At 44.3% G+C, this 24302-nt stretch overlaps 1 protein-coding gene across 4 annotated transcripts in view; it reads right to left on the bottom strand.

Annotated features, from left to right (window-relative positions):
- Shroom3 (shroom family member 3) overlaps nt 1-24302 on the bottom strand; it is a 312505-nt gene that overhangs the window by 92105 nt on the left and 196098 nt on the right. Inside the window, exon 1 of one of the 4 annotated variants that reach the window (XM_031391059.1) lies at nt 22873-22971. The exons of 2 other annotated variants lie outside the window; for them this stretch is intronic. Coding sequence is in view for 1 of the 2 variants with exons in the window: in XM_031391055.1 (XP_031246915.1) it covers nt 22725-22801 (77 nt within the window). In the remaining variant the exon portion in view is untranslated. Of the gene's footprint in view, nt 1-22724; nt 22847-22872; nt 22972-24302 lie in introns of those variants that run through there. One more of the 4 variants, XM_031391055.1, reaches the window with a different exon arrangement.

The following is a 24302-nucleotide window of genomic DNA, read 5'->3' as shown; positions in this document are numbered from 1 at the left end:
TAAGGCTTATAAAAAGTGTCACAAAGGTCAGGCCTGTGACTTGTTAGTTGTCTATTAGAGGGAATGGAGCCTGAGGTCCTCCTGCCTGGTCACACAAAGAACAGACTCCTAAGATCTTATCAGCTGAGTAGGGCCTGCCATATCCCACCGCCTCCATCTGCCCTTGGTTGGTTCTGAGCTGATCAAAGATAACCTTTCCTTAGAACAAATTTAGCCAGTTGGACATTTTTTCTTTGAACTTGTGAAGACACTATAACGCACGTGTGACTGTCAGTATTTTCTAAATTGCCAGAGACTTAGGGGCTGACTTAAATTAACAACTCACTGTCACAGGAGGACGAAGAGACAGAAATTTTGCAATGCAAGGCCTCCAGAAGGCAACAGTTAATGTTCTAGCTTAGAACCTAGAAACATGGCTTTAAGCATTAACTTCTCGGACCCTCACACGATGGAAGACCTGAGGACGTTTCAACTTTAAGTCCTGTTATTCTGGTTACCAAGTCGAAGCTTTCAGAGCCGGACGTGGTGGTTCACACCTGTACTCCTAGAACCCTGGAGGCAGAGGCAGAAGAAACATTGCAGTAAGAACCATCCCTCCAACCTTTAACTTTAAATAAGGAATTATTAAAGGCAAGAAACAAACAAAAAAAATGGTAAAGGATAATTCTTGAGACCAAGACATTATGGTTCTTTAGGTAGGAAAATATTCAGGTTGGATATTTCTACTCTAAAACTCTAAAATCTGAATTGCTTCAAGCTCTAAAACTCTATGACCACCAACATGACACAAGTAGAAAATTCTATATCTAATCTCTTTACAAAGTACATGCTCACAAAAACAAAAAACACTATAGAATATGATTTTCATGCTGCAGATAGAAAGTGTATATGAAACATAAAAGAATTAGTGTGTAGACTTAGGTCCTTAAAATATCTCCTTTAGGTGAATCCAAACGTTCCAAACAATTTGAAGCCTGAAACATGCAGGTCCCAGGCGCTTTAGACAAGAGAGACTCCATCTGGACGAGGGCTCATAAGCTGTAGAGAACAGGGGCAAGCGTGTGGGTGTTAAAGCGCATGTGCGTGCTGTGGTGCCAGATTATAAAGACGACAGGACTCTCGGGCCATGCTAATGCAACCCAACCCCATTGAGTTACTACCAGTAAGGGAAACTAGAGACTGAACCCACTGGAAGAGTGCTTATGGCAAGGTGCAAGGGTTGAGTGTGGGGGTCAGGGGAGTGGGTAGGCACTCTTAGCCCTCTAAGCTTGGAGGACACAGCACAGTGACAGAAATTAGAGAGACCCTCTCTCAGCAAAACATGTGACTCCAGGACATGTTCCTGTGATCTCCACATGCACGCTGTGCCCCTCCCACCCCCACCAAATAAGTAAAATAAATAAAAATGAAACAATAACAACAAATGGATGTAGAGATTGTCTAGGTAGACCTGGGCCTGACTAGGCACACCAATTGAAAAGCAAACCTCTCCTTTACTAGTTGGTGGCAGAAGTCAATGGGATACTGAGCAGGAAGGGGCTGGGTGTATCTTACAGACTCAAGGGCAATGGTGACAGGTGGCGGAAAGATGGGGACTTTATTAGATAACTATAGGAAATGCAATTCAACCTACAACTTGAATGGTTTGAGAAGTGGATTCTACTCTAGGCTCTCCAGATAAGAATCCAGTTCCATCTACACTCTGATTTCACCTTCGTGAGAACCCGCGCAGGAATCCCAGCTGAATCCTGAGTGACTTCTAACCCAGAGTTGTGAGTGCTGCTTTCAGATGCTCCCCTCTCTGTAGCCGAATTCTCAGTAATAAAAAACGAATACAATGGCCAACAGTTGGGAAGGGTATGGGGAAATGGAACCTGGACAGTAAGCAAGATGATATAACCCCTTATAAAGTCAAACCCACATCTGACCTGTGGGTCCTCACTTCAAGAGAAATGAAAATATGTGTCGATAAAAGACTCGTTCACTAACGCTCACAGCAGTTTTATTCATAACTGCCCTAGACTGAACACAGGTCACATGATCATCAACAGACGTTAAAGATAATGAATTATGAATACAAATATGATTGAAGTTCAGAAATGATGATGAGTGGAAAATACTGAGGGCAGTATGGTACCCTTTCAGTTAACTACGTCCTGGAGAGGCTGTCCACCGGTGTGGCTGGGATGCGTCCACCAAGACTGGGTCAATCCCCAGAACTGCACACATGGTGGCACACACCTATACTCCCAGAACTTGGAGGAGGAAGAGGAGTGGGGAGAAGGAGCTGCTGTTCTAGACTAAGTAAAAACATTTCTAGGGAGAAATGAACAACAGGTGCCTCAGGGCCCTCATCTGGGGTGATGAAAACGGCCTCCATCTTGTCAGCGATCCAGCTACATAGGTGAGTATAGTCATTGTCAGGGGTAAGGTTTGTACATTTTACATTTCAGTTTGTAAGTTACCTATTGATAAAAATATTTTTTAAATAAATTGGAAAGGGAATTCAATTCCATATGTTTTATAGCCTCTCACATGGGAAACATACACTTTATGGCTAGCCTGGAATTTAATCCTTTCTCACATCGCAAGAGGCTTCCCAATTCTCAGGATTCATTGGGTTTCTACCCCAGTGTTTATATAAGGATTCTAAACATAGCCAAGAACTGCTGGTTAAACTCTATTTATTTAACATAATAGTTTCTGGTTTTTGTTTGCTTGCTTGCTTGCTTTGGTTTTCCAAGACAGGGTTTCTCTATGTAGTCCTGGCTCTCCTGGATTTATTTGTAGACCATGCTGGCCTCACAGAGATCCACCTACCTCTGCCTCTCCAGTGCATGGATTAAAGGCGTGTGCCACCACCATCCGGCTTCATGGTAGTTTCTAAGCCAAAATGATCACCAAAATGACACGTGAGGTTTTAAATGGGGACTCCAGTTTCCTCAAAGGAGCCCAAATAGTTACATAGCAGGAAGGAAAGAATTCCTAGTCCTGAGCCTTGGCCGGGTGTCTTGGGTCACCTATTAGACACTGTCCTCAGAAAGCTCCACACAAACACAGGGAGTAGTGAATGGAACCCTCTACAGTGAGTCCATATAGGTACGCAGTCACCAGGGAGAGGAGATGCAGCTGCAGGGTGGGTCATGGGTATCCACACTTGAAAAAGAAGGCACAATGGGAAAACTCTCCTGTTAGGTGGCCAGCTGAGAAAGAAGGAAATGTAAATAAGACTTCCATAGATGAGTCATGTTTTGTTGCTGTTTAATTGGAAGGATTATCCCCGAAGCCTGCTTAGCTGACTCAGTAATGGGACCGGCTCCATGTATCACAAGTAGTTACAAATTATTAGTTGTTGCAAATTCTCTAATTGTTTCCAAAAGGGGGTTTATTATAAAATGATGCAATGTGAAATTGAATCCTTGGGTCTTGTTTCTGTGTGTAAGTGTGATGTGTCTGATGTGTCAGGGTTACTACATGCCTAGTTTTGAAATTGAGAGATGTTTGATAATTTGGCTTTGAGTTGAACTGAAGCAATTCACTTGTTTTTTTTAATCCCAAGGTGTCCATGTCTAGTTATTACTTGGATCATAACACATCACACACACACACACACACACAGCACTCACACCACACACACACACACACACACACACACACACATACCACTCACACACACAGCACTCATTACACACACACACACACACACACACACACACACACACAGGCCATGCTGAGGAGTAACAACAACATTTGTAATAACACACCATTAAAAGTCACTGCTCAGCTCTCTGGCCTTCTTTGGACAAGAGGTCTTCAGTATACTCTTTGTCTTGTTTGTTTTTAATCTCTTGTTTTAAAATTGTTTTTTAAAATGTGTGTGTGTGTGTGTGTGCCATGCATATCTAGGTGCCTGTGGGGACCAGTGGGTACTGAATCCTCCAGAACTGAGTTACTGGTGGGGTGAGCCTCCTGGCCCGAGTGCTAGAAACTGAATTGGAGCCCTCTCAATACACTGTCAACCACTGAACCATCTCTCCAGCATCCGCCCTTGCTTTCTTGAGTATCCTAATACTTAGTAGGTAAAAGCAAATCCTTTTTGTCTTAGTCTTTTCTGATCTGGTCTCTATGGAGATAGGAACAAGTACTAAACCTCACTGTCAACCCAAGAAGGGCGAGTCTGCTACTCACTCCCTGCTGTCTCATCTCCAACCATGAAGTCCTCTCTTTGATCTCATCATTAAATCTTCTCCTCCGGGCACCTCTGGAAATGCTGCCCAGGTGGTTGTGACTCCTGGGTCCCCTCCAGCTGGGGCAGTGAACATAAGTTACTGAGCTCTGTAGTTTGGTACCACATTTCCTCAGTGTGATAGGTGCTAAACTCTTACAACAGTTTTTATATGATTGTGGGGATTTATTGTAAACTGTACGGAAAAGCCATTGGTAGCCATAAAAGCAAGTATTGGCATCATCTTTATCACTGTGGAAAGATCTGGAAGAAAAGAGAATTACCCTCTTTCGTGCATTCAATATGTCTATCCCAAACCAATGGCCACCTGCAATCCAGAGAAGGGTTTGAAGCTCACAGAAAGGACGGACTCCCACACAACCAGAGAGATGACACAGGTAACATTGGTATTAATAACACATCAATGAGGAAGGGTCCTGAAGCCAGCCCAGGCTGCAGGGGACCAGAGGCTGTGCTAGCTGCTAGCCTGACTTCCTTAAATTCCCAAGTACTCTGTATCTGAAAGCTCAAGGTCAAGCAGCTTTCTTCTCTAATTGGTAAACAGGCCAATGGATGTCACTGTTGCATTGCTGAAACAGAACCGGGCCTCCGCGGGGACCTTCAGCAGCTGCACACACCAGCCTTTCACTTTAGGGAGCAGACCATGCTCTGGATGCAAGTGAGCAAAAGGAGACAGTAATAGAGCATCCACACTCAGGACAAGTGAAAGCAAATACTTGTGAGCACACTGAATAGCTGTATCTAAGCATGCACATTACTCACAGAAGAAAGGAATCAAGCCACGTCCTCTGACTTCAAAGACTTCCTCATAGCAAGATTTCATCTCACACAGTCACACAGAATACTCAAAATTCATATTTAAGTTGTATATGTATTATGTCTATGCTGATATTGAGCCCTCTCTAAAATAGCGTGACAAAATACATCCATTATGTTATGCTGATATTGAGAGTAAGCCTTCTCTTTAATAGCCTGGCATGCATATATATATATATATATATATATATATATATATATATATATATATATATGTATCTAGCTTTGTGTGGTAGTATACACCTTTAATCCCAACACTTGGGAGACAAAGGAAGGTGAATTCTGACAGTTGGAGTCTGGACTGATCTATATGTATAGAGTTTCAGGCCAGTCTGAGTTACACAGTGAGACCCTATCTCAAAAAAAATGAAAGAAAAAAGAAAGAATAAAGGAAGGAAGAAGAAAGAGAGAGAAAGAGAGAAAGGAAGAGAGCGAGAGAGCGAGAGCGAGAGCAAGAGAGAGAGAGAGAGAGAGAGAGAGAGAGAGAGAGAGAGAGAGAGAGAGAAGAAACCAACAAGAAAGGAAGGGAGGGAGGGAAGAAGGAAGGAAGGGAAGGAAGGAAGGGAAGGAAGGAAGGAAAGAAGGAAGGAAGGAGACAAGCAAGCAAATTTCTGTTCTCTCCAGTAGGACTATCAGAGGAACAAATGTACCTACTAGGTGTATATCATGTACCAGGAACTGTAATGCTTCTCACAAGTCTTGAACTAAGAGCTATCATATCCTTTTTTTTTTCTTTTCATATGCTAGTTAGTTAGCTAGTTAGCTAGCTAGTTAGTTAGTTAGCTTCATTGGCTTTTGTCAACTTGGTACAAACTTGGACCATCTGGGAAGAAGGAACCTCAGTTGAAAAAAATGCTTCCATCTGATTACCCTTTAGGCAAGTCTCTGGTGTATTTTCTTGATTAATGATTGATGTGTGAGGGCCCAGCCCAACGTGGGCAGTTGCCACCCTTGAGCAAGCTGTGGAGAGCAAGCCAGGAAGCAGTGTTCCTGCACGGCATCTGCGTCAGTTCCCACCACCAGATTCCTGCCTTGAGTTCCCTTCATGATGGTCTGTGATTGTGATGTGTAAGCCAAATAAACCCTTTCCTCCCCAAGTTGCTTTCACTCAGAGTCTTTATTGTGGCAATAGAAAACAATCTAGGACATGGGGACACTTAGGCCCAGCAAGAGCAAAAATCTTTTCCATTATGCAGTAGTGACATACTATCAAGGCCCCATCCCTGTCAACTCTTGGCCCTGACACTAGATCAGGTACATTCAGAGTCATCTAGACATAGACACACTCCTGTCCTACAGATATCCTCCAAATGGTGGAACTCAGTAGCAAGCCCTGCTCTGGGACCAGTAAGTGGACTCCGGTACCGTAGATACACCAGAATACTCCCATGGCTTCCCTGTGGCTAGAACCCAAGTAGGGAAGCAGAGATGGAAGATGAGGGGCTGCCTGCAAGCTTTCTGGTATATTCACTCTTCCCAGAACATAGACTCCAGATCAAGTCCCATCCAATTCTGTAGGTCAAGTGCCTTTCAGCAGCATGGCCTGTGAGAGTCCAAGTCTTGAATGTGCAGCTAACACATACAAGCAGCTGGGGGGAAGTGGAGAGCCCTGATCTAGGCCCAAAACTATCTCTTCCCTACAGTGAGATGGAAGGTGATCCTCAGCCATAAATACCAGGGACATTCTCTGGCGATTCTTACGGGCCCCTTTGAGCTGTCCCAAGTCACCGGCTATAATCATTCTTCAATTTTCTGCCAACAAATCCCATCAGTGATGCTGCCAGACAGGCTTAGCGGTCTTTTGGGATACTTTCTAAAAATATAAGTAAATCCTGCCTTATGATATCTTGGTTTTTCTAGGAGCTCTGAAAAGAAGATTTGGACAAGGAAAGGTTAAAGAACAACCCTAGAGGGAGACACAGAGGGATCGTAGCCACACCCTTAAGTGTCGTCTACCTTGAGCCCAGTACTTTCCTTTTTTTCTTCGTATGATCATTCCTGGTTTTAGTCAAATTAGTATCTTTGGACAGCAGAGCTGCATGTCAGCTTGTTGGCCTAAGATTTAATGTTGAGGCTAAAATAGTATATAAATCACTGAATCACTTGACAAGTGTCTATTACAACTTTGCCCTGGGCTCTGCGTCTAGAGAGACAAGGAGAACATTTAAATATAGAAGCAGAACAATGCACAGTGGAGCCTCAAGCCTTCACTTGTTCCTACAGAACCTGAGAAGAAGCCGAAGTGGCAGCTCACATGGGTGACATTTGCATATAATGCTTGGAGAGCTATTTGCTCTCCCTGACATAGAATACAGGAAAAAAAGATATGTAAATATATTGGCACGGGTTTCATTAAAATCACGTCTCCCTTCTTCAATGACTGAGCACCTGCCAGGCTAAAAGCCAACCGTACCCATGTCAACCTTCTTTCTGAATGGAGGCACCTTCTCACCAGCTTTCACCACACTCAACCAAAGCACATAGCAGGACAGGCCGGAAGTCAGAGAACAAGCCCCAAGTCTTCTGCCCACTGCTATCACTGTGCATTGATGGTCCTTCTCCGATCCTCAATTTTCTTATCCATAAAATGGAGGTAGGTTAATTTGCTACCGGAGAAAATGGAACCTCTCACTGGACACTTCTCACAGGCAAATGATCACTGGCACTGACGCCAACCAGGATGGCGCTCACCTTTCCCCTTTGCTCGTTCTCAGCTCCTAAAGCACAAGCCACACTGCCATGCCTTTTTAATAGCCACTCTCTGCACACTTAGCCAAGCAGTTGGTTTTAATAAAGAACACTCATACTCTCATTTGAAGCCCTCCGTTTAGAACAGCAGTTCTCAATCCCGGACGCCTTCGGCAAGCCTCTGTCTCTAAGAACATTTATGTTACAATTCATAACCGTAGCAAAACTACAGTTATGAAGTAGCAACAAAAATAAATTCTGTGGTTGGGGGTCACCACAGCATGAGAGACTATATTAAAGGGTTGCAATGTTAGGAAGGTTGAGGGCCACCAGTCTAGAATGAAGCGCAGAGGGGCACATGGAGTAGTCTGTGCCCTTCTCCCAATTTTCCCATTCCCTGGAAACCCGTCATGTTCTCAGAAATTGCTCCCAAGCAACTCCCTGCCCTTGGCCATGAGGAATACATGTACCCAGTCCCTCTGCATGTCTATGTCACTGGATTTACCTCTCTGACTGATAATTTGTTTCTTTGTAAGTTTCCTTCTCTGTCAGACTCTTCTCTTTCAATAAAAGCCATGACTTAGTTACTTTTGTATCTCTACCTCCAAGCACAACTCATGGCACATAAAAAAGTTCAATAAACAAAAACAGGAATGAAGACAATAGGGCTCTGTGGTTCACGCTTTTTCCATATATGACATCCTATCACAAACATTCATGTGTCTCTAAGAGTAGTTTGCAGCCAGGGGCAATTGTGATTCTAACTGACATTCTGCATGGAGACACCTGGCTTGTCACAGTTGGGATGATATAAATTATAGAAATCAGGGACACTCCTAAGTAGTGTACAATGCCTGGGGCAGCCCCCATTCCTAGGCAACAAAGACCTACCTAGCCTAAGATATTAATGATGCCCACACGGAAAATTTCACAGCAGCCCAGTGTGGTGTTCCACACCCTTAATCCTAACATTTAGGAGGCAGAGAGAAAGGATGTACGTCAATTCAAGGCCAAAGTGGTTTCCATACTGAACTTAAGGACAGCCAGGCCTACATAGTGAGAACCGGTCTCAAGTTCTATAACAAAGTCTGGCCCATGGAAAACCCATAATACAGGGTTCTTACGCTGGCAGCTCAGTTGGATAGCAGTAGAAATGACAGCCAGACTAAAGAGAAACCAACCAGACAATATGTCAATGTTTTTTAGTTAGTTGAACTACTTTGTATAGTATTAGCTCTTTTCCCAGCATCAGAACCAAGAGGGTTCAAGCTTACTTTACAAGTAATACTTGAAATAAAAGCCCTATTTAGAATTAGTAGAGTATAATGCATGGCCATTTCTTCCAACTTTCTCCTACCCTCAATCATATGTGAGTGTAGGGGTGTGGGGGGTCTGGGGTGTGTGTGTGTGGGTATGTGTGTGTGTGGGTGTGGGGGTGTACCCCACTCCCTAATATTTTGCTCCATGCTTGCTTACCAGTACCATCCTCCAGAATGCCTACATGACTACATGGGTCAAGAAACTAGCTTATTAGTTGATATTGTCGGATATGCAAAATATGCAAAGAAAAATCAAATTTGTGTTTCACATCCTGAATAAATTCACATCCTGGTATCTCTCTTCAGGAGGGCCTGGCTTCCTGAGAGCACTGGAAATCACAAAGATTAAAACTGGCAAGCTGCTAGGCAAATTTTATTGGTCACGTGAGGCAGCGCAGGTTAGGAAAGCCTGTAGCACGGGACTTTGGTTGACCTACTTCTCAAGGACCTCACAGTCAAGCAACTCTACGTCACCTGTAACGTGTTTATATTCAGCTAGTGTTTATTTCACATGTGCATGTTTAAGCTCCCAATATCTGGAGCCAGGAAACATGATGAAAGAGGCTGACCAGATGTCAGAATCAGGATGGAAGTTCTAAAGCCACCCCAGTGACCCCTGCCTCTAACCCAGCCCCCTGACCTCCTGTCTGAACCTTGCAGCAGATTTATGATCAGCATCTCCTGGTTATCTTTAGCTTTCCCCTGATTACCTTCTTATCCATCCAGCTGTCTCTAGCTCCTTGGAGCCATCTTTCTTGTCTCTGAGCCCTGCTTTCTGTTTACCAAGCTCAAATTATTAAAGCATCAAACCCAAATGCCAGCACAGGAGGAATTTGTCTTTGCTTACCATAAACAGAAGTGGCTGCATGCCTTTTTTATCCTAAAACGGCCAATTCATCCTAGGATCTCCAAGCTGGCAAGTGGCGTTCTGAGTCCTGTCTATAATTCAGTGTCCTGGTACAAGTAGGCATAAGCAAGTGGGAATGCTACAAAACATTTTCAATTCTGCAACAACATCACTGGCCACCTCTACAATCACAACCGGGCAGAAGTTCAGGGACAGCAAAGTGAGAGGTATGGAGCTCCGTTTGCCAATGCCTGATTGGCTAGGTGGATGCCTAGTGTTCCAGAGCTATAGAGTATGGTAGAAAATCACTCTCGAGCAACCTGGCTATTAAAGGAACTTTCAGCGGTTCAAGTGAATCTGCAGCGTAGAGCTCTCCGTGTTGATGTTCTATGGCTCGGACAACGAATGTTTGTAGACTGAGCAGAAAACGCAACGCTGCCTGTTAGGTTTCTTCACGTCTATCAGCTAACCTATTCAAGGCATTTGTGTGGATGGGCATGTGTACAGGAAGCTCGGCCCTCTGCCAAGTCCAGGAGTTCTAGACTGACTGCTTTAGTATAAGATGGTTTTACTACATAAAGGTTTGTACCCCTACCCACCAAAAGTACTGAAGCCCTAACTCCCACTGTACTTATTATATTTGGGGGAAAGAGGCCCTAATAAGTAACCAAGGGACTAGGAAGATAGCTTTAGCACACAAAGACCTGAGTTTGATCTTCAGAACCCATGTTTTAAAAAAGAAGGGCAAAACTTGGGGGTTAAGAGCATTTATAACCCCAGTGTTGGCTCGGGGTTCGGGGAGGGAGAACACAGACAAGTGGATTTGTGAGACTCCATGGCCCAGCAGCCTGGCCTACTTATCAAGATCCAGATAAGTAGGGGCTGCCTCAAAAAGAAAAGAAATATTGAATGACACCTGAGATACGGCCCCTGAAGTTGGCCCTCATGTGCATGCACCTATACATGTATTTGTGCATGCGTATATGTACACACAGAGAAGGAGGTTAAATGAAACTGTAAGGACATGGTCAGAATGATCAGTGCACTTACCACAAGAGACAAGAAGAGTTGTAGCTCATAGCAAGAGACTGCCCAGCAGGCATGAAAGCACTGGGTTGGATCCCAAGCAACAAGAAATAGGTGCTATTCAATAGAAATAGATGCATGAATAAATAAATAAATAAATAAATAAATAAATAAATAAATAAATATAAACTACAGAACTAAGTCCTCATCCCCTCCAAGTGTATCTACCTGGGAAAAGTCATGTGAATACATCCTGAGAACTAGCCATCTGCGAGCTCGGAAGGCAGTCCTCACCAGAAACCATAGTCCTACAGAACAAGACGCACAAGGATTTCTTGTTTGAGACACAAGGTGCCCAAGCAGATGAACACGAATGGCTGTAGCAAAGAGCACTAAAGAGTGTACAGCTTGCCAAGGTGGTAATTACAGTCACGGTGACCACCCAGCTGACCACCCAACAACTGCCACTGTGTATATCATAGGTTGCCCTGTGACATCCACCCCTGTGTACCCGTGTGCGTGTTTGTACAGATCCTACATATCACTTTTCATTGCTGACTTTCTGAACGTTTTTATCTAATTGTGTTTTGTTGTTGTTGTTTGTTTTGTTTTAAGATATTAGCTCAAGATTATGTAACACACTTCTCCCAATAAGTTCAAAGAATTTCACTTAAAATATCTCACTGGCATTGGCTGAGGCCCAGGGATCCGGACAAATGACTGCCCCTCCTGACAACAGCTTTGCTTTTTCTTGGCATTTGAGAGAGAGCAGTCCTTTGATTTAGGAAATCTTTTTAGAACTGACTTTGTTCTTTTTTAATCTCAACTGTTCCTGGCATCATTATCTCCGTCTGATAGAAGTTTCAATTCCCTTTTATCCTTCTGAGCATGCGTTCCAATCCCTCAAAGCAGTGTCTTGTAACTGGCCAAGAAAAGGTCACCCTTTCTAAGGAGAAATCATATCACACAAAGTCAGCGTGGGCCCTGGAGATCAGAAAGAGCAGCTGCAGAGGGTACATTCATTTTCCCTGGCGAAATGTTTAAGTAGCTGGTGGCATGTGATCATATTTCCAGCATAATTGCTATATAATTACACATACCCACTCTCATCCAGCACATTCCCGACTATAATTAGCTGGCATTTATTTCAAATTCAGTTGCCCTTAAGATTTTGTCCTTTTTGTAAAATTTAGATTCTGTGATGATAGTTTAACAATGGTTTCCTTAGTCAGGCAGTGGTGGCACACGCCTTTGATCCCAGCACTTGGGAGGTAGAGGCAGGCGGGTTTCTGAGTTCAAGGCCAGCCTGGTCTACATAGTGAGTTCCAGGACAGCCAGGGCTACACAGAGAAACCCTGTCTTGAAAAACCAAAACCAAAAAACAACAACAACAAAAAAACCCCAATGGTTTCCTTATATGTAATAACCTCCCGTTATGGTCTCCTATACAGATGATCTGATCATATATATGCTTTTTAGAAAATGATACAAGGTGGAGGTTGGGGCTGCAGATGTAGCTCCCTTAATAGAATGTTTGCCTCATACATACAAGGCTCTTGGTTCAATTCATAGAACTTCATAAAATTATAAAACTGAGTGGGTAAAGTGGGGCACACCTGTAATCCAGGATGAGGGAGACAAAGGCAAGAGGACTAAAAGTTGAAGGTCATCCTTGGCTATATAGCAAGTCTGAAGCTAACCTGAACTAAAGGAGACTTTACCTTACAAAAAAGATACAAGCCTGCCATGTATTTTCCCTGACTTTATATATCCCCTGACATAAGCTGGCTTCTCCAGAGAAGTTGTTAAGGGCATAATCAGATCTTACATACACACAGAGGAAAGCTAGCAGAGGAAAGCTTTTGAGGTTATCCCTGCTCCATCAACAGATGGCAAACGGCAAACGCAAGAATCTTACCAACAGAAACCAAGACTACTTGGCATCATCAGAACCTAGTATTCCCACCACAGCAAGTCCTGGATATCCCAAAACACCGGAAAAGGTCCTAGCAGAGGAAAACTTTTGAGGTTATCCCTGCTTCATCCGTTCACTTACACTCCTAGAGTTATAAAGCTAATGTGGGTCTGGAGTGGGTACCACACATCCTGTGCTGTAGAGGAAGAACTGGGTCTTGTCGAGGTAAGAGGCAGAAATGCACAGAAACACAATTCTATGAAGACAACAAGGGTGAAGGCTTCAAAGAGCCACCAGGATAAAGAACACACCACAGTGTCACCAGGCTAAAGAACATGCCACAGTGCCACCCATATAAAGAACACACCACAGCATCACCAGGCTAAAGAACATGCCACAGTGCCTCCAGGCTAAAGAACACGTCACAGTGCCACCCATATAAAGAACACACCACAGCATCACCAGGATAGAGAACACGCCACAGTGCCTCCAGGATAAAGAACATGCCACAGCATCACCAGGATAAAGAACATGCTACAGTGCCACCAGGATAAAGAACACACCACAGTGCCACCAGGAAAAAGAACACGCCACAGCATCACCAGGAAAACGAACATGCCACAGTGCCACCAGGATAAAGAACATGCCACAGTGCCACCAGGCTAAAGAACATGCCACAGTGCCACCAGGCTAAAGAACACGCCACAGTGCCACCAGGCTAAAGAACACACCACAGTGCCACGAGGCTAAAGAACACGCCACAGTGTCACCAGGACAAAAAACATGCTACAGTGCCACCAGGATAAAGAACATGCCACAGTGTCACCCATATAAAGAACATGCCATAATCTCACCAGGATAAAGAACATACTACAGTGCCACCCGGATAAAGAACATGCCACAGTGTCACCAGGATAAAGAATATGCCACAGTGTCACCAGGATAAAGAACATACCACAGTGTCACCAGGATAAAGAACACGCCACAGTGCCACCAGGATAAAGAATATGCCATAGTGTCACCCTCATAAAGAATACATCACAATGTCACCTGCAAAAAGAACATGCTACAGTGTCACCTGCATAAAGAACACACCACAATGTTTTATTTCTTTGTCTTTTGAGATACACCTTGGCTTTGGGCACATCAGTGTTTTTACTCTGTATTTAGGAAAACTTAAATAATATTTTTTATACAATTCCTATATGACAGATGAAATATATAGCTAAGTACAATTACTAAAAAGTGTGTTGGGAACATAGGATGTCACAATATACCAAATGAAAAACTCATCACCAGCCGGGCAGTGGTGGCTCACGCCTTTAATCCCAGCACTTGGGAGGCAGAGGCAGGCAGATTTCCGAGTTCGAGGCCAGCCTGGTCTACAGAGTGAGTTCCAGGACAGCCAGGGCTACAAAGAGAAACCCTGTCTCAAAAAAACAAAAAAAAAAAAGAAAAACTCATCACCAGTTCTTTTCTTCCTGTGTTACAGTTGGCAGGGAAGAAAGAAAGGAAGAAAGAAAGAAAGAAAGAAAGAAAGAAAGAAAGAAAGAAAGAAAGAAAGAAAGAAAGAGAAAAAGAGAGAAAGAGAGAAAGAGAGAAAGAGAGAAAGAGAGAGAGAAAGAGAGAGAAAGAGAGAAAGGGAGAAAGAAGGAAAACAAGCAAGTAAAACAAAACAAAACAAAAAACACCAAAACCTGTTTTTCAAAACAAACTTTTCAAAAAAAAGTCCTTTGGTTTCCCTTGTTTTAAAGAGCTGGTTAAAACCAGGTTAGCACACTTGATAGAGAGACACCAGAAAGGACAGGAGAGCAGCTGTCCTTTTCTGTTCCTGATGCCATAGTTTGAGACCAATGGGAGGAACTCAGCCCATAGTCAATGAGGAGAGACCTTAATGGCAGGGACCCTAGCTCATGTGTGAGCGGAAAGATGGTCCATAACATTGCAGGACTCTTGCCGTGGAAGAGTAATGGATGAAAGACTCCAACCTGGAAAAGACAAGGTTTGGCAGGGAAGCAACGGCTGTCCTCAAAGGCTGGAAGATGATAAAGCAAAAAACCTTGAAGTTCGGTTCAAAGGATTAAAGGACTAGCATTTTAGAACAGTGGGTGATGGGGTTAATATGTGCTGCCACCAGCCGCCCTTCTCTGAGCATGAAGCAGGCAAGCAGGCTGCTGCTGGATGCTTGTTGGGAATCAAACCCAGGTTTCCTGGTAGAGCAGCAGCAAGTGCTCTCAGCTTCCGAGCCATGTCTCCAGCACCACCAAGATATATACACACATACATAAGTATATATGTATGTATGTGTATATATTTGTGTGTGTATGTGTGTATACATGTATATACATGTATATATATGTATGTGTGTATATGTGTGTATATATATGTGTGTGTGTGTGTGTGTGTGTGTGTGTGTGTGTGTATGTATGTATTTTAAAAGAGATTTATTTAGTTCCTAGTTTGGGAGCTGTAAGCATAAGATCAGGTGGCTCCATATGCTTGGCTTCTGGAGGACACATGCTGGGCCACATCCCATGATGGCTAATGTCATCCTGACACATCGTGCTGTGCACAAGAGGGAGAGATTACAAGGAAAGAGAAGAAGCAAGGGCCAGTCTTTAATGTCTGTAACCAGTCAAGTTCCACAGGGTCTCAAGAAAACTAACTTAATTGTTTTCAAGGGTACATAGCTAATATCCATCTCCCATAGAACTCCATCTCTCAAAGGTCCCAGCACCACCAATCCCAACCCACTGAGAACCATGTCTTCAAATAAACTCATGGAGGATGTACCATATTCAACCATAACAGGGAATGAGCTATTAACCTGCAGGATCTGTTGTTAACCTCTGTCAGGAATGGGTTGGACTGAAGGGTGCCCAGTTGCTGTCTAGAGAGCAGAGGGGGGTTTTTTGGTATGAAACACATCCATACTTAGTATTAGAAGTGGTAAGAATACCAAAAACATGTTTCATATTTCAGGAAGGATAATTTGATGCAACAGAACTTGGTATAATGAAAGAGTGCAAATCTTTGTGGGTTTAGGTACCAAGCAGCGTGGGACTACGTGCCTTTGTGTAGTCTTCCCTAGCATCCAGCTAAGGGCAGCGTCATTTAAATGAAGCTGTGTCCTAAGCCAGTGAGCTTAAATAGACAGAAACAAAACAAAAAGCCTGAAGATCCTTTATGGCTGTTTTTTTACAAAGGCTTGGCTATTTCTGTAGGCTCTTTGGAGATTTCCGTGTTGGTTTTGTTGGATGTGGATAGAGACAGCCTTGCTGTGGCCATCCTGTTGCCCAGTTAGAATGCAAACTGCACACGGGCCAGGAACCACCACTCAAGGCCTCTCAGGAACAGCTGGCTGATGCTTACTGAGGTTCAAGGATGGGTCCTCTGGGGACGCTGATGGGCAAGGTATCAAATTCCAGGCTCGTGGCTTGAGAGGAGGGCATCAGAAGGCAGCAGAAGCAAAGGCTCAGCCAACACCTCCCCTCACACACTTTCAGCTGCTGGTATTTGTGAAGTGTGCCCTACAGAGAAGCAATGGAGTTTTATTGACTTTTACTCTATAACTGACCTCCATACGTTGCTACGGAAACCACTGCATTTCAATCAGTTTAAGCAAGAGACTTGTATGCACCATAAAGAGACAGTGTGCTATTAAATACACAGGCTCTCTAGAGTCAATGAAGCAGGTTCAAGCTCAGGTTTTCTAGTTCCTAGTTCTACCGCCCCATAGGTTTCTTAGCTTCTCCAGGCCTCAGTGTTATCATCTGTAAGACAGGGTAGGAATGCTTGTTGACTTAGACTTAAGTACTAGATAAACACTAAGCTTCTATTATTTACACAGAAACCAAAAACCCAGTCCCACCAAAGCTGGCTTCTCCTTGAGTCATATCTAAGACACACAAGGAAACAAGAGTCGGGGGTGGAAGCCAGAGTCTGGGTCACGTCAGATCAGGAAAGGCCGGTGTCTACACTGGGTACCAGATGACTGCACATACATCCTGCGCAACTTTTTTTTTAAAAAAAGATTTATTTATTTTATGTATATGAATATACACTGTAGCTGTACAGATAGTTGTGAGCCTTCAACTGGTTGTTGGGAATTGACTTCTTTTTTTTTTTTTTTTTTTTTTTTTTTTTTTTTTTTTTTTTTTGGTTTTTCGAGACAGGGTTTCTCTGAGTAGCCCTGGCTGTCCTGGAACTCACTCTGTAGACCAGACTGGCCTCAAACTCAGAAATCCACCTGCCTCTGCCTCCCAAGTGCTGGGATTAAAGGCGTGCGTCACCACCGCACAATGGGAATTGACTTCTTAGGACCTCTGTACACTGTAGCTGTCTTCAGATGCACCAGAAGAGAGTGTCATATCTTATTATGGGTGGTTGCAAGCCACCATGTGGTTGCTGGGATTTGAACTCACGACCTTTGGAAGAGCAATTGGTGCTCTTACCCGCTGAGCCATCTCACCAGCCCCATCCTGCGCAACTTTTAAAGGAAATAGAGTCAGACAAAACTGTGCAAGGCAGCATAGCAGGAGGTCTTATGAGTTCAACAAACATTTGTGTTACGGGATAATTAGATCATCCTTGGGGAAGGGCTACTAGGACATAACCACAAAGACCACACCAGGGGCCATGAGGATCTAATGGGACCCTGACTCTCTATATCCATTATGTCTGTATATCTATTAGAATATTACTCTTTTTTTTATTATTAAGTCAATGTTTAAAAGACAAAAAGAAACCTGGGGAAATGGGTCAGCTGGTAAAGCACTTGTAAGATTCCTGGCACCCAGGTAAAAACCTGATTACGTTGGCACATGCCTATAATCTCTGTTCTGGGGAGGCAGAGATAGGAGGATTCCCTACAACTTACTGGACAGCCTGGTTAAATCAGTAATCCAAAGGTGAAGTAAAAGATCTCGGAGCAACTGAGGAAGACACCTGATGCGGGCTTCTGCCCACATGCACATGTGCACACACAGACCACCCCCTACACACACATACAGTCAGAGGAAGAAGCACATTAACCTATTAGATTTTAAATTCCCATGAGTGCTGATCTCCCTAACTGCAGTAGGCAATTAATAACGATGACAGATAGGCTGGTTACGCGTCTCTGATCTCCTCCCTAAGAGATGATAACACACATCGCTTCTAACAGTGCTTTCATCATATCGTAAATCTTCCCACAAACCTATTTAAGGGAGCATTTGTGGTTAAGACTTGGACCCGCACAGCCTTACATCCTGTTTAAAGCCAGCTCTATATCTTAGGGATTGTCTGATCCAGCGCAATTTACTATCTCTCTGTGTGTGCCTCAGTTGATTTATCTGTCAAATGGAAATAATGGGAGTACTTCAAAGGGGTGTCATGAGGATGACTTGAGATGCCACATGTAAAATGCTTAGAACAGTGGCTGCCATATGATGAACACTGGGTAAATACTTAGCCATGGTAATTTCCTTCTCGCTGGGAGAGAAAATTCTAGATACAGATGATACCTTTATCACAACCTTGCCAGCCTCCTGGAATCTCTAATTCATTCTGGAATTCCACCACATGGAATTCCACAGTGCAGAATGCTGCTGTGTATTCCTTCCAGGTGCTGGCCTGTGGCGCCACATGCTGCAACCCATCTTGCCTGGCACTGTCAGACTCTCTTCTTTTGAACTTTCCTTTTATCTCTTTACAGCTTGATTGAGACAGCTTCAATGGTTTTCTTCTGCCAAAACTCTCCATCTCTGACATCTCTGTCTGTTTGCTCTCTGGCCACATTTCCTATACATGAGTATTTCAAACATGGGCTCTGCTCTAGCCACATGGAACACCCACTGTGCTCTCAGCTCTGAGAGAGCATCCTCATCTCTGAGATGCTGCCTCCAGCAATTGGCCAGCCCACTCCTAATTCCATCCTGTCAGGAAGGCAGACCACTCAGACCCACTTTATGGCAAACAGTCTGTCACTACCTTGATTCCTTGATAGTATCTCATATGCTGGCTCTGGTTCTCATTTGATATTCAGTCATTATCAATACCCTTGCTCTGTGTGTGTGTGTGTGTGTGTGTATGTGTGTGAGAGAGAGACAGAGAGAGAGACAGAGAGACAGAGAGACAGAGAGAATGTGTATGTGAGTGTATGAGAATGTGTATGAGTGTGTGTGCATGAGAATGTGTGAGTGTGTGTATAAGTGTGTGTATGAGAATGTGAGAGTGTGTGTGTATGTGTGTGTGAGAGAGTGAGAGTGTGTGTGTGAGAGTGAGTGAGTGTATGTGTAGGAGAGTGTGTAAGAGTGAATGTATGAGAATATGTGAGTGTGTATAAGTGTGTGTGTGAGTGTGTGTGAGTATGTGTATGAGAATGTGTATGTATGTATGTGAGTGAGTATGTGAGAGTGAGAGTGTGTGTGAGAGAGAGAGTGAGTGAGTGTATGTGTAGGAGAGTGCGTAAGAGCAAGTATATGAGAATATGTGAGTGTGTATAAGTGTGTGAGTGTATGAGAATGTGTGTGTAAGTATGTGTGTGAGAATGTGTGTGTGAGTATGTGTGTATAAGAGTATGTGAGTGTGTGGATAAGAATGTGTTTGAGTGTGTATGAGTGTATGTGTGTGAGAGAGAGTGTGAGTGTATGAGAGTGTGTATGAGTAAGTGTGTATATGAGAATGTGTGAGTGTGTGTAGAAGTGTGTGTGAGTGTGTCTAAGAGTGTGTGCGTGTGACAGTGTGTGAGTATGTATGTGTATAAGAATGTGTGCAAAGCACACTGGTGGCTTGGAGATGAAAACAATTACAAACAAATGGACCAGCACTGAAAGCACGGAGGGCTGGCCTCATCTTCCCTTTCCCAGCCAAATCCACCCTTCCTCTGGCTGATCAAAAACACAGAACTGTGTCTCCTGGGAGGCTCTGCCAGTGCCCAACTAATACAGAAGTTGAGATTCACAAACATCCATTGGACTGAGTACAGGGTCCCCAATGAAGGAGCTAGAGAAAGGACCCAAGGAGCTGAAGGGTTTGCAGCCCCACAGGAGAAACAACAATATGAACTAACTAGTACCCTCAGAGCTCCCAGGGACTAAACCAACAACCAAAGAACATACATGGTGGGACTCATGGCTCCAGCAGCATATGTATAGCAGAGAATGGCTTAAGTCGGTCATCAATGGAAGGAGAGGCCCTAGGTCCTGTGAAGGCTCTATGCCCCAGTGTAGGGGAATGCCAGGGCCAGGAAGCAAGAGATGGTGAGCAGGGGGAGGGGGAAAGGAATAAGGGTCTTTTTTGGAGGGGAAACCAGAAAAGGGGATGATAACATTTGAAATATAAATAAAGAAAATATCTAGGGGCTGTAGAGATGGCTCAGCGGGTAAGAGCACTGACTGCTCTTCCGAAGGTCCTGAGTTCAAATCCCAGCAACCACATGGTGGCTCACAACCATCCTTAATGAGATCTGATTCCCTCCTCTGTGGTGTCTGAAGACGGCTACAGTGTACCCACATATAATAAATAAATGTTTTTAAAAAAAAAAAGAAAATATCTAATAAAAAAGATAACTTTATATACAAGGATTATATGATAAAAAGAAACTATTATACACATTTAAACAAAACAAACCACAGAACTGGATCTGAAATATGTTTAGATCCTGTCCTACTTAGTCTCTCAAAATGACCAGCTCTGACCGGTTTTCCCTCCCCAGCACTGGCCTCTCCCTGGAGTATATTTCCACCTTCCTTTCTACCTAACTCACCTCTATCTGCCTATTTGTTTAAAATGTGAACCAACTGGTCAGGTACAGTAATCTAATTCTGCATTTGGTTGGAGGCCAATGCATTGAGAGCACTCAATAAATAATGGCGCCTGGTGTGCCTTTCCTAGGTTCTGGCTGCCTGAGATGAAGCTGGGATCTTAGGAGGCAAGCCCGAGCGAGAGAGAGAGACTAGGGATGAAGAGTGGTGAAGCCACAGAGTGAATGGAGGCAGATGTGCTCTGACTGCCTGGCTCAGAAATGATACACCTGCTGTTGGCCCACTTGGGTAAGACCTGCAGCACACACAGGCTTCTCCCATGAGTTGGCGAAGGTGTGCCTTCTTCCTGACAGATTTCTCCCTGATTCATCTGGGTAAAAGTGCATGAAGGCTTCCTCCCTATGGGCACTGAGTGTTGATATCATCCAGGAGATCCTTCTTCCTGTGAGTGTACAGTCCTGGGAGGAGCAGGACAGGTGTCTTCCGGGGTATGTGGGTTGTTCCAAGGGAGGAAGAGAAGGGAGACATTCTTTAAGACAAAAATCTCGTGGACAGTGAACATTCATCGGAACAGACACTGACCGTTCTGTTCGTCTACCATGCTGTACCCGGTGAGGACCCAAAGACGAATGTCACAGGCGAGCTCATGGGAGACACCCAATAGATATTTATTCAGTCAGTCTCTTAAATTCATGGACACTCTTTTCCTATGGAGGAGATTCTATATTATCAAACATACTTTATACCATCGTTGAAGGTCACAGCCTCAATAAGAAAAGTACTCCAACGTGTTCCTCCATTGCTGGATGTGACCCCAGATTCTTTTTCCTTCTTCCCCATCCACATATACATGAAACCCTTTGGGTTTTTATTTTTATTTTTTTATTCCTCTGGGCCTCTGAATGGAAAAACACTGCGTAGTTGTGAGCTAGCCTATGGCTTGCCCCTGCTATTCTGCTGTATTCTGTCAGACAGGAAGAGACTGGTCAGAAGTCCAGGGCTAAGGCTCCGGTTCCAGCCGACCGCCGGCTCTGGGATGACTTGAATATCCTGCTGCCATCACCCATTCTCTACGTATACAGTGGCCACGGTGCCAACCAACTCAGACATGGGGAAAAGGCTAGTGAGCTCATAGCTAGAAAGAGTGACGCACCCAAGAATAACACAATACCATGAGGAGAAACTCTGATTACTTTTTTCTGGTCCTTCCGCCAGCCTCACAGTTTCTGGCGTTTCTATGTGGTTTTGGCACATAGCTTTTAGAGGCCTGAGGAGTGAGCATGACTCGTCTCCTCAAACACACACTCGATTTAGAACGGAGCTGGCACAGACAGTAACTCTGGTTGCAGCTGGTGCCCAGTCAAACACAGCCAGCAGGTGAATGGGAAACAACAGGTCGGAGGGCGGGTTTCTGCAAGCATCACTCAGAGTAGGTTCAGCTAAGCTACAAGTTTGAAAAAAATTTCACTGCTAAACAAGAAACAGGTTCTCATGCCTAAAGATGCCCAGTCTCTTCAGATTACAGCCACAGATTAACAGCCACGAGAAAAATCACACACACAAACACACACACACACACACACACACACACACACACACACACACACACGAGTGCCGATGAATTACTTTATCCCCATTGAAGTATAGACATCAAATTCCTTGAGTTTTAACTGTGGGACTCGCAGTAGAAGAAAATTCCCCTTTATGGGTCAACTGATAAAGCAGATGGCAGTGTAACACAGAGAGAGCAGCTAAAACCCAAAGCAAACACGATTGTCCCAAGCAAATGGGAATCAGTGACATCAGTTCCTAAAACAACACAACACATAGCCAAAATCTATTATGGGTGATTTTTAAACACGAGAAAGGACAAACAGACACTGTTCCTTTAAAAATAGAAACTTCCAGAAATAAGATTCCTTTAGAAAGAAAAAGACCATCACACTTAACACTAGCCCAAAGGTGACTCAAAGGTACTCTCAGTTTTATGTTGTGTGCCAAGCCAGCACTTTCCGTCTACCTGCCAGAGGAAGCAAAGAGGTGAGTGTTGGCCCTTTCCCCGTACCCTCTCGAGGATACTGGCTAAACAGGAAACTGAGCCCACGAAGCCCTCACTTACAACTTCTGTTGCCTTCTTGAGTTTTGGGTCCCAAATCTGGGAAGCACGAGAGCCAGGCAGCCCTTGCTCTTCACCATGTCTGGAATACTGCAGTGGCAAGCTCGGTATGAAAGAACATCCAAGAGAAAAGGAAGAGGCGCTTACTCACCTTGCACTCAGCGCTGGCACCGGTTATAAAAACAACACAACTCCCCAGGGGAGGCGCGCCTCCCAGCCACCTTGCCTCATCTCCAATTTGGAGCAACAGAGCTGGCTGGCTGGCTGGCTGGCTGGGATGGGAGGAAATGGCCAGCAGGCAGACAGCAGGCAAGAGACCCCCATGCATGCCTCAGAGAGAGTCATTTCTAGTGGGCTCAGACTCCAGGGCCTGTTTCCTGTAGAGAAGCGAGTTTCTCCAGGGCTTTGAAAGGTACTCAGTAAAGGGCTACCAATAGACTATTAGGGGTTGCCTAGACTGCTCCTCTGTAAATGCAGCCAGCTGTGTGTGATGGGCTGGGGGGCAGAGGAGGTGCCAGCCATAGGAGGGAGTGGTTAAGATTGTTTCTGGGACTCAACCCCATCATCTGACTTCCCAAGGATCCTGCTTTCCAAAAGCACGTGGATAATGGGATTTTCTCTTCCTCGCACATCTTTTAAACATTTAAAAAACTTTACTCTTATTATTGTTGTTGCTGTTATTGTTGTTGGTGGCGGTGGTGGTGTTCTTGATATAATGCATGTGCCATAGCCATTCACGGGAAGGTCAGAGGACAACTTTCAAGATTAAATTCTCTCCTTCCACTGTGAAACAAACTCAGGTCATCACATACGCATAGTAAACGCTTTTTACCCCCACAGCCACTTCCCTGGGCCTCACTTAACATCTTTTGCAAATATAAACATGTAACATCAAACAATTTACTTCCGAATATTTTTATATATTTACGGTTGTTTAAAAACTTAAGATGCACAGAAGCAGAGAGCAGAGGCGCCCGTGTCGCCTCTGCTAACAGGCTGGGCCCAAGTCAACCTCTTCCAGCAGACATCCTCATATGCAGCCAGCCAGCTGCTCCACCTTAGCCTTGATTCCACCAAGGGTTGGGTGATGGTGTCTACTTCCCCTGAGCCATCCAGATGCCAGTCATTGCAGAGATTCATAGTCATTAAATACTGCCAGACCTGACCTCATGACCTGGGAGGGAAAGACACTCCAAGGAGAGGCTCTGAGCCCAGACTCTCACACCCTCCCTCCCTTTCAGGGCATTCTCCCAGGCTTTGGTTCCTAATGCCTAGACTTAATGCCAGGGAGTTACCCTGGCGCAGTCCACTGAGCCATGCTGACTGACGATATCCCCAAATCTCCTGAAGCCTGGCTCCCCTCTGAAAAGCATACACGATTTTTCATGCTCTGTAAGATGTTGTTCCCCTTTTAGAAGACTGACCTCAAACTCAGTAAGTACCAAAGGATGACCTTGAACTTCTGACCCTCCTGCTTCCACCTGCAAAGTGCTGAGATTACAGGCATGTGCCACCATGCTCAGTTTGTGTGCTGCTGGGGGTTAGAGCCAGGGTTCAAGGTGTCAGGCAAGCCTTCTCCGA

This window comes from Mastomys coucha, unplaced genomic scaffold (assembly GCF_008632895.1).
Source record: "Mastomys coucha isolate ucsf_1 unplaced genomic scaffold, UCSF_Mcou_1 pScaffold22, whole genome shotgun sequence".
In the NCBI taxonomy this organism is placed as follows: Eukaryota; Metazoa; Chordata; class Mammalia; order Rodentia; family Muridae; genus Mastomys; species Mastomys coucha.
Note: the sequence above shows the minus strand (reverse complement) of the source record. Positions and strands in the feature narration are given on the sequence as shown.